The sequence below is a fragment of the Pocillopora damicornis genome, chromosome 10 (genome assembly GCF_964200805.1).
Source record: "Pocillopora damicornis chromosome 10, jaPocDami1.2, whole genome shotgun sequence".
NCBI lineage: Eukaryota > Metazoa > Cnidaria > Anthozoa > Scleractinia > Pocilloporidae > Pocillopora > Pocillopora damicornis.
This window is the reverse complement of record NC_142679.1, coordinates 15,058,210-15,068,703: the sequence shown is the minus strand read 5'-3', so window position 1 is coordinate 15,068,703 and position 10,494 is coordinate 15,058,210. Positions and strand designations below refer to the sequence as shown.

Here is a 10,494-nt window from a genome sequence, read left to right as displayed (position 1 = left end):
GTGCGAGCGTATCATAGGGGACGACAAATCTTTTGAAAGATTATTCCATTTTTTGTTTAATTTGTCTTAATGGCCTCTTTTACGAAATAGCCAATTAGGGAATCCGGGATGAGGCTTCAGTCAGTACCCTTTACACCAATCTTATCGATACTACATTTTAAGGGTAGATGTTTTTGTCTTTCTTTCCCATTTTCCGGAAAATAGCTTTACGGTACGAGCTCCACACGAACAGGGCGTGGGTCCTATAAAATGTAGTGACATGTTCACATTTTACCCTTTATTCAAACACAATGAGACACATGCATGGTTCTAACTTTAAGCCTGCCAAATTTCAATACTAGCGCAAGTTATCTAAGTAAATCAAAATTTAAAGTTTCTTTCGTTTTTCATTTCTACTCTCCAGCGGTGTACTTTGGAGACATTGATCTTTTTGCAGCGGTTTTGGTTGATGCTTTGTGTGTTGGGGCATCTCTGTTTGGCAAGAACCACACAGTTTTCCGCTGATCACGATTTTTATTATAGCACTCGCACCAAGATCCTGCAAGTTTCCAATCGCAACCTTGCCATCCCCAATCTTCAAATGTGTTTGGGTATGCAGTTAACTTAGAGTCACCTGCACCTTCTTTCACTTTCTTGTAATGGACACACGTTGGACCACGGCAGGAGCACCAAATAGGTTTGTAGTGGCAGTCATCGCTATTGTGGCAGCCCTCTTTTGCCAGGGTACACTCGAATTCTGGATACTCCTCGCTGGAGCTACTGGTGTGGTCAAATTTTTGTATGGCAAGTCCAGAGTTACTTATGTATGGACAACCATAATTCAAGAACCCAAGGTAGTAGTACTCAAGGTTTGTGGCTCGGATATTGTTAGGAGATCCATGTTTAAATCGGCTCTGCAGGATGGTCCAGATCGCCATAAAGGTGTGCTGAACAGACGCGGGAAATTCATCTGCCTCATTCATGAGTTGGTCAAGCAATTTAACCGACGTCGCCCCGTTTGCCAGCTTGCTATTTGTTTCCCTTTTTCCACCTTTGACAAAGCGTTTCTCGCTTGTGCTCATACTGCTCGCTTTGGATAACTCACTTTGGCTTACGTTTGAACATGCAGAGACGCCAACCTTTCCAACCTGGGTAGGTCCTGCGACCGAAACGCAAGCTTTTACTTGGAAATCTCTTTCAGTGTAAGCCTTAGAGCTCTCTGCGAAAGTCATTTGCTGAAATCTTGATCCACGCTTCACAGATGTTATGGCATGAGAACCGTATTCCTTGAGAAAATTACGATACTCTCTCCATGAGTTTGGTTCCCAGGGATTTTTGATGTTTACGGGCAAGTCCTCGAGGTCATTTAGAAATGTTTTTTTCAAGGTGGAGATGTCCTCACTCAATAGACATTCTTTATCGACGTGGATCTTTTCTGTTAACGCCTGCTTGATTAAAGACATGCCACTCACTTCACTTTGCTGTGAACTTTTGCTCTTTGTTGCTACTGATACCGTCACACCCAACGAGTAGGAGGACTGCAAAGAGGCGCTCAAGCTTGACTGGGTGGCAAGTGACTTATAAAATTCCTTGGTATTTGCGTAGTATTCGAAGTGGCTGCTCGAAGACTTCAAAGTTTTCTTCACGAGACATTTGGAGGGGAGCTCCTCAAAGATCCTGTTCTCATGCTCCTGAAAGTCGGCCAATAAGTTGACCTTTCGAAGATCTATCACTCTTCCCAGCGCAGAATTCTCAGCGCTGGTAGCTTCACATGTTTCTTTAAATGTACATAACCCAAGAACGAGAAGCACCAAAGGGACATGCATCATTCTGCTTTCCGAAGTACAATCTACGGGAAAAAATGTTGCGGAATTACTTTGGAAATTGACCACAGAACAGAACCGAAACGTTTTGACGTGTTTAACATGAGGCGATAAAGGAAATGTTTTAATGAATACATAAAATTTCAGTCAAACCTTTTTTTTCCAGATACGAGAAACAAATAATAAGCTAGCATTTTAATTCGATATTTAAAACTAAGAAACTCAGTTGATTCATCTAGAGATTGCCGTTTAGTTAGACACTTTTAAACTGGGCCATCTATTTTAAACAACATTGGAGGATCTTAGCGCTCTGAGATATTCTTCTTACACATGAATAAGCACGCTGAAGATTGGAGACCAGTCAAAAATGGTTGTTTGTTGTCGTATTTTTTGGACGTATTTGCTTGCTTGTTTAATTAAAGAAACCTCATTTTCCATGTGCAAACCTCGTGGTAGGGCTAGACCTTGAACTTAAGCACTACGCCATCATAATAGCCACAAAGAATGAATGAAATAAGAATTAAAACCAATTCAACTCTTACTCTTACTTAACTTTATTATTTTTGAACGTGAAAGATATGACAGTAAAGGGGGTCAAATTTCAGTTTACTGACATCAATGAATTGCAACTGGTGATCATTTGCTCTTAACAAGGATCCTTCGGCAGTAACCTGGATTTAATGGTAAGTTAAAGATACAACTTAAAAAGTATGTCAAATTTGTTTATGTTACATGAAAGACGTCCTCTAAACAGGTATTGGATGACTTGTAATGAGTTTCAACCTGTGCTAAAAGCTCAACAATCCTCTGTGTTAAGAGTGAGGCAGACTCATCAGATAGAAGTATGTTGGATGAAGGCCCTTCCCTATCAAAGACTTAATGATGATCATTCTTACGATAATTGAATAACACAAGGGTATCCAAAACAAAAACACACCCTCACGTGTCAGTTAAGTTGTATTTTAGCAGTATTTGAACGTCTCGCAAGTTCTTGTAGACGAACCGGTAGTTTCAAAACGATAGCTTTTTCAAAGGTTTATTTTTTAAAGACTGTCTCTAAAATTAAGGGGCTTACGACTCTATATTTCACTCCAAGATTGAAATGACTCGGTCATTTAATGATGCGTGTTTCTTTAAATACCACTTGAAGTAATTTTTGAGCTTTACAATGAAGCACTCTTAAGAGTTTGTTTATCAGTTGTCTTCTTTTTAGTGGCGTATATTATATATTTGCTTCTGTCTATTTTAAAGTTTGCGCGTTTGGTTCAAATTAATTGGCTTGAAGTCAGACATCCCATTTTTAACTGGTGTGAATTCCGGCTGTTAAATTTCCAACTGAATAAGAATGAATTCGAAATATCTTCAAACAGGAAGCCTGTCTGTGAATTTCACCCAAAGAGCCTTTTGAATGATACACGAAACTGTCTACAACACGTCGGTTTGGTCAGTTCTTTAAGTACCAAGATTATCTTTATAGAGGATGCACCCTTAAAAACCGTCAGCATGGAGAGCTGGAACGAACAGTTCGTATGTTGACTCTGAACAGACAGGCAGTTCCGAAACCCAACCTTGGAATCTCAAATAGTCTGTTGTGTTGAACCCCATAACCGACCAAGTGACTTTCTTTAACTATATTGCAGGCTTCAATTTTGTTACGCTCAGTGATATATGCCTTTAAGTAGAATATCTATCAGTAGTAACATTGCTAGTATTGCAACTTAGAATGGAACCACTCAGATCTCTCAGTAAAGCAAGATGTTTTTCCTAACCAGCCTTTTGGATTTAAGGTGTACTTTTCAAATCCAAGTTTGTCAAATTTTATGCATATTTACACCACTAATACCTCTGATGTCTTCTACAAAGAAATCATTAACAAGAATTGAACAAAATGTTATAATTTTATCTAAAAAGCTAAAATCAAGACGTTTGAATTGGCCCATCCAGATGAAGCTTATCTCCATTTCGATAGCATTAAGCGACTAGGAGTGTTACAAGCCCCCCCCCCCCCCTTGAATGAGATACCAGTCCATCTGAATGCTAACTTCAAGGATTAATTCTTATCAGGCTACCCTGACAATTCGCCTGTATCCATTTATACTCCTGGGTGAAGAGAGGCACTGTGAAAACTAAGCGTGTTGCCCAAGACCAAGCCAGGTCTCGAACCCAGACCCCTCGACCGGCGTATTACCAATACGCTACCGCGTTCACCTTGAACTGAACTAATAATCTATTTCTAATCCGCAATGGCTGAATAAACATACAATCAGGCCGCCTGTTCTCTAACCTGTTTCAAAACCACTAAGATTACTACCACCAGGCACGGTCTTATAGGATACTCTAGTTAGTTCTTAAAGTTTCTTTTTTTGCTTTTCTAAAATAGTTGCTTAAACTGAGCGATAAAGAGTTAACTCTTGGAAAAAGTGTCGCCAAAACTTCTACTTGTGCCCAAGACTTAGACTTCGTCTTTGTCTCAGATGAACGGAAATAATGCTTTTCGGAAAACGTTTCTGTGTAGATTAATTCAACGAAGTTTTTTATTTCACGAAGTAAATTGTGTGTAAGACCAAAACACCACTTTGTTAGCACTTGACTTGAAGTTATCTTTTGTCTTCCTTTTACTTTGTTTTAATTTTCAATTTTGCATAATATATTTGAACTAGTATTTAAAGTAAAAAATTACGCGTTTGCAGCAGTTTTCTCCGTTAGTTTTGTTTCACTCGTGAAAGCATAAGTTCATACGGAAATCACCGTTGAAGTCCATCCAGTGCAGCTAAAGTAACTAAAAACAGAGAGATCGTGGTCTTGCGACCTGAACAGCATTGTCGGCGTCTGGTAAGACCAATGCGGGAATGATAGTCTCTGCTGCACAAAGTGCCTTCCGCCTGGCTCTCCTCTTTCTGCCAGGTTCAGGATCTTCTCCTCACCTGTCTTCTGCAGTTTCTAAAGCAAGCAGCGCCAGCTGCTGAGGTTAGCCACGGTGTCCTCCCAGATCTCTGTATTGATGTCTAGAGCTTTGATGACGCGCTTGCAGACTTATTTATATCTCAGCTGGGGCGACCTTCCGGTCTTTTGCCCGAAGCAAGTTGACGATAGAAGATATCTTGGGATCTGGCCATCTCTCATACGGCGCTCATGACCAATCCAGCGCAGTCTACGTTGTCTGAGCAGCGTGTACATTGTGGGGAGGCTGGCACGGGCAAGAACCTGAACATTGGGCGCTTTGTCCCTCTAGCTCTTGCTTGGCATAGGTTGTCCAGGTTTTCACTTCCTTTCAGGAGGGTGCTGACTATGCACACGTTATACACTACTATCTTAGCTGGAGTGGTCAGCTTGGGGTTCTCCCAAACGTGAATGATCAGTTGTCCTAGGGTTCTTGCGGCCTTGCCGATGGGTTTGTTGATTTCAGCATCTAAGGACATGTTTTCGCTGATGGTGGAACCAAGGTAAGTGAACTGTTGAACCACTTCAAGTTTGTAGTTGTTGATGGTGATGACAGGTGATGTGTTCACGTCTTGGCCTAGCACGTTGGTCTTCCTCAGGCTGATGGTTAGTCCAAAGTCTTTGCAGGCCTGATAGAATCTGTCCATCAGACACTGTAGATCTTGTTCAGTATGTGAGGTGACTGCTGCGTCATCGGCAAAGAGCATGTCTCTGATGATGGTCACACACACCTTAGTGTTTGCTCTTAGTCTTGTGATGTTGTATAGTCTGCCGTCTGATCTTCTGTGCATGTGCACACCATCGATTGAATTCCTAAAAGTATGTTTCAGAAGGAGGGAGAAGAGGATGCTAAAGAGAGTTGGAGCGAGGACGGAGCCTTGCTTCACGCCGCTTATGATTAGATGGTTGCCTTCATACCATCATGAAAAGATCTGATCATGCTGTGAAGCTTCGGAGGACATCCGAGCTTTAGGAGGATGTTGAAGAGCCTATTCCCGCTTACCAGGTAAAAGGCCTCGATCAGATCCATGAAGACAGTGTAGAGGGGCTTTTGCTGTTCCCTGCACTTCTACTATAGTTGGCCGAGGGGCAAAATCATGTCCACTGTAGAACGTTCTGCTCGAAAGCCATATTGGGACTCTGGGTAGACGCGTCCCCCAGCTGTTAAGGATGTACTAACAGGAATCTGGCATACAGTTTGCCCACGATGCTCAAGAGGTAGATGCCTCTGAAGTTGTTGCAGTCGCTCCTTTCGCCTTGTGGATGGAACACCACCTTCACTCCAACACTGGCAAAGGGTTTCGTGTAGAGGCTGCAAAAGGGTGGTGTTGCAGTGCCTGATCAGGTCTGGGGGATGCCATCATTCCCAGGAGCTTTGGCGCAGGTTAAGCTCTCGATAGCCTTGCCGAGTTCTTCCAGTATTGGTATAGCTTCCAACTCCTCCATGGTGGGCAGAGGCTCTATGGCGTCTAGTGCTGAGATGAGAAGAACGTTCTCTCTGGAGTAGAGCTCTGAGAAGTGCTCCCCCCATCTCTCCATCTGCTTGGCTATGTCGGTGATCACTGTGCGGTGCCTGCAGACAGAGCATCTTTAAGAGGCTTTGTGAATTCCTCAAGCTTCTCTGAATGTTGCATCTTAGTCTTATCATATGTTCCCTACATGTTTGGAGCGATGTAATTTCTTTGGTGGCAGTTTGATCTTGCAGCATTCTTGTGAACGGTTGGAGTCACAATCAGGGCTGTGGTATGAGCGAGTGAGAAGAATGTGCTTGAGGCTTGTACGTCTAACAATGAGCATGTCGAGCAGGTGCCAATGCTTGGATCAAGGGTGGCGCCATGACACTCTGTGTTGTGGCTTCATCTAGAAATAGGAATTGGTCAAACAGAGGCCATGATAAGAGCAAAGCTCTGACAGGTGCTGCCCGTTCTCGTTTATCTTGCAAACTCCAAAGGAACCCAAGCAGGAAGACTAAGGGTCGTGGTCTGCGCTTACTCTGGCGTTAAAGTCGCCAAGGAGGAAAAGGTGATTGCTATTGTGGATGTTTTTGATGGCATCGTTCAGGTTGGTGTAGAACTCGTCTCTTGCCTCAGGTCAGGTGGCGCTGATAAGTGTTCCTAGTCCTGCAAGTATAGAGGCGGAGAGGCAGCAGGCATTCTTATCCCTTGTCGCCTGATTCAACCATCTTCAGCAAGGTTCTCCTGACTGTGAACCCTACTCCGTGGTCTATATTAGAGGGCTATGTCTATGCCTTCAATCTCGGTAGCTCGTCATTGATGACAACTGTCTGGAGGTCATCAAGTCCGGTTGTCATGGTACAGACGTTCCAAATCCCATGCCAGTTTAAGAGCTGGTCTCTTCTTGTTGATTGTCCTTTGTGATAAATAAGTTTTGTTGCCTGGTAAGGAAGTTACGATCTGCTTGTTGGTATAACTTAATCCTCATTCACCCAAAGAGGAAGGCAGACCATGGCGGGACAGCACCTAACTGGCTCAGCGCTGCTCAGCTTGAGGTGCGAAGATCTCTCCCACCGTCGGAAGCAACCCCTGGCACTTCACTCTACGCCAATCGAGTATTGTAACTTATAACCGGTAGACTGCTGCTTCCCAAGTCCCCTCTCTCCACGACACTGATTGATCCAACGGAGCAGCGGGGCCGATACAGCGGGTGATGACGTAGAAAACGCACAAAACTGTGAAAACTCTTACAAATCTCTTACAACTATTGTGATTTTGTATTGTTCAGCATTGTGATATTCTTGAAATAACGTCTGATAGCGATAAAATGCCCTCTGTCTTAGTCTATCAGCGTTTAGTACTTTTGCCCTCTATGTTTAAGGAGTTGAGATATCAACTCGCAAATAGCTTTTGGCCATTATCCGGGCTAAAATGATCTAAGTAAAGAAAGTAAAATCCATTCTGTGTCTTGCTTAGGCTCGAGCGTATCACAGGAGACGACAAATCTTTTGAAAGATTATTCTATTTTTCATTTATTTTGCCTTTATGGCCTCTTTCATGAAACAGCCAAGTAGGCAAACCTGGATGAGACTTCAGTCCATACCGATTTACATTAATCTTAATCGATACTACATTTTAAGAGTAGCTCTTTCTGTCTCTCTTTCCCATTCTCCGGAAAATAGCTTGTCGGTACGAGCTCTACACAAACAGGGCGTGGATGCCAACAAATGTAGTGACATGTACACATTTAATCCTTTATTCAAACACAATCAGACACATGCATAGTTCTAACTTTAAGCGTGCCAAATTTCAATAATAACGGAAGCTATCTAACCGCGTCAGAATTTAAAGTTTCTCTCATTTTTCTCTTCTATTTTCCAGCGGTGTATTTCGGAGACATTAATCTTATGACCTTTTTGCAGTGGTTTTGTTTGATGCTTTCTGGGTTGCGGCATCTCTGTTTGGCAAGGACCACACAGTTTTCTGCTGATCACGATTTTCATTACATGAAAATATTATTATATATTATATATTATTACTATATATTACACATTATTATATATATTACACAGGAAATGTTTTCATGAGTACATACAATTCCAGTTAAACCCTATTTTTGTTAGATAAACTCAGTTAAGTCATCTAGATATTGCTGTTTAGTGAGACACATTTAAACTGAGCGATCTATTTTGAAAAACATTGGAGGATCGTAGAGCTCTGCCACGTTCTTCTTACACATGAATAAGCGTATCACACGCTGAAGATTGGAGACCATTCAAAAATGGTTGTTTGTTATTGTATTTTTTTTTGGAGGTATTTGCTTGCTTGTTTGATCAAAGAAGCCCCATTTTCCATATGCAAACTTCGTGGTTGGGCTAGACCTTGAACTTAAGCACTATGCCATCATAATAGCCACAGAGAATGAGACATATACGAATTAAAACCAATTCAACTCTTACTCTTACTTAACTTTATTATTTTTGAAGGCGAAAGATACGACAGTAAAGGGGGGTGAAATTGCAATTACTGATACCGATGAATTGCAAGTAGTGAGATATCGGTGATCATTTGCCCGTAACAAGGATCATTCGGCAGTGACTTGGAATTAGTGGCAAGTTAAAGATACAACTTAAAAGGTATGTCACATTTGTTTATGTTACATGAAAGACGTCCTATAAATAGGTATTGAATGACTTGTAGTACGTTTCAACCTGTGCTTATCTACTCGAAAAGCTCAACAACACTCTCAGCTAAGATTGAGGGAGACTTAGCAGATAGAAGTGTGTTGGGCAAAGGCCCTTCCCTATTAAAGACTAAATGATGATCGTTCTTATAATAATTGAATTATTGCAAGAGCATCCAAGCAAATCCCCTAACATGTCAGTTAAGTTGTATTGTAGCATTACTTGAACGTCTCGCAAGTTCTTGTCGACGAAATGGTAGTTTCAAAAGGACAGTCTTTTAAAGGTTTAAATTTTTAAAGACTGTCTCAAAAATGAAGGCTTTATATTTCACTCTAAGCTTTGAATGATTCTGTAATTTAATGACGAATGTTTAATGTTTCTTTACATACCACTTGAAGTAATTTTTGAGCTGTGTAAGGAAGCACTCTTTCGAGTTTATTTATCATTTGTCTTCCTTTCCGTGGCGTGTATTGTATATTTGCTTTTGTCTATTTTAAAGTTTGTGCGTTTGGTTCAAATTCGGTGGCTTGAAGTCAAACATCCCATTTTTAACTGGTGTGAATTCCGGCTTTTAAGTTTCCAACTGAATAAAAATGAATTCGAAATATCTTTAAACAGGAAGCCTGTTTGTGAATTTCCTCCCAAAGAACCTTTTTGAATAGTAAACGAAACTGTTAACAACACGTCAGTCTGGTCAGTTCTTTAAGTACCAAGATTATCTTTATAGAGGATGCACCCTTAAAAATCGTCAGCATTGAGACCTGGAACGAACAGTTCGTATGTTGAGATTTTGTACTTTTGCCGAACATTATAAAGTTCAAAAGAGGAGAATACTTAAAAACTTTTAAGTGTGTTTCTTAGATTAACTTTATGACTTGTTCTAAATTGTAGGATCAAAGATGAATTCCCAGGTGATCTCAAGAGGATTTCCTTTTGTACCTTTACTATCTACGCACCTTTTGGTATCGATTCGTCCAACACGCTCTTTCTCCTGACCTCTATGTGATCTCGATGTGTCGAAGTGGTGAGTTGCATATGGCTTTTTCAGAATATAATGTTGCTTAATTTAGAAGTCATATCTCATAGGAACATATTCAGGTGGGCAGTTCATGTAGGCAGTTCATGTAGGCAGTTCATGGTCCTCCATGAGTGAGTTATGCTGGTAGTCCGCCTACGTAGTCTACTCTTCGGTATTCAAGCTGTCCAAAATGCGGTATTAATTCATATCTGACAAAAGCAAACGTAAGTGGCCAAATTAATAATTAAACGACTGCAGTAAAAGGAAACTTCTTTTTGTCAAACGGTCGACTTGACCCGTGGCATCCTGATGAATCTGTCACAGAAGGCGAAAAAAATTTACAGAAAGAAACAAGATATATCTTGGTAGGTAGTGTAGACAGTGCGAGCGATTTGTGATTTACAAATACGTAACATAATTAAAAATTTATGAAACAGAGAAGAAAAGAAATGTTCCAGTTATAAAAAAGAGAAAAAAGTTTACAAACGAAAAAATTAATTAATAGTGATTCTCAGTTTGTTCTTCGTTAACTTTCAGTATTGTAGACTAAGATGGTATCCTCTTTAGTTAAAATAGGTTGAGAAGTGTTTTTCTGC

General features: G+C 40.9%; 1 protein-coding gene across 1 annotated transcript; it reads right to left on the bottom strand.

Moving 5' to 3' along the window:
* Positions 1 to 262: 262 nt before the first annotated feature.
* LOC149039075 (DELTA-thalatoxin-Avl2a-like) lies at positions 263 to 9,971 on the bottom strand. The gene is made up of 2 exons (XM_089184472.1): positions 9,837 to 9,971; positions 263 to 1,828 (listed from the first exon to the last, which is right to left on the bottom strand). The coding sequence occupies exons 1-2, from the start codon at positions 9,913 to 9,915 to the stop codon at positions 393 to 395; spliced, it is 1,515 nt and encodes a 504-aa protein (XP_089040598.1). The 5' UTR covers positions 9,916 to 9,971; the 3' UTR covers positions 263 to 392.
* Positions 9,972 to 10,494: the final 523 nt, after the last annotated feature.

Bases quoted from the DNA above. Each gene is read 5' to 3' on its own strand.
- LOC149039075 (XM_089184472.1), bottom strand. From the start codon at position 9,915: ATGCAACTCACCACTTCGACACATCGAGATCACATAGAGGTCAGGAGA. The intron at 1,829-9,836 runs GTGCGTAGATAG...TTTTTCCCGTAG, and splicing joins GGACGAATCGATACCAAAAG to ATTGTACTTCGGAAAGCAGA.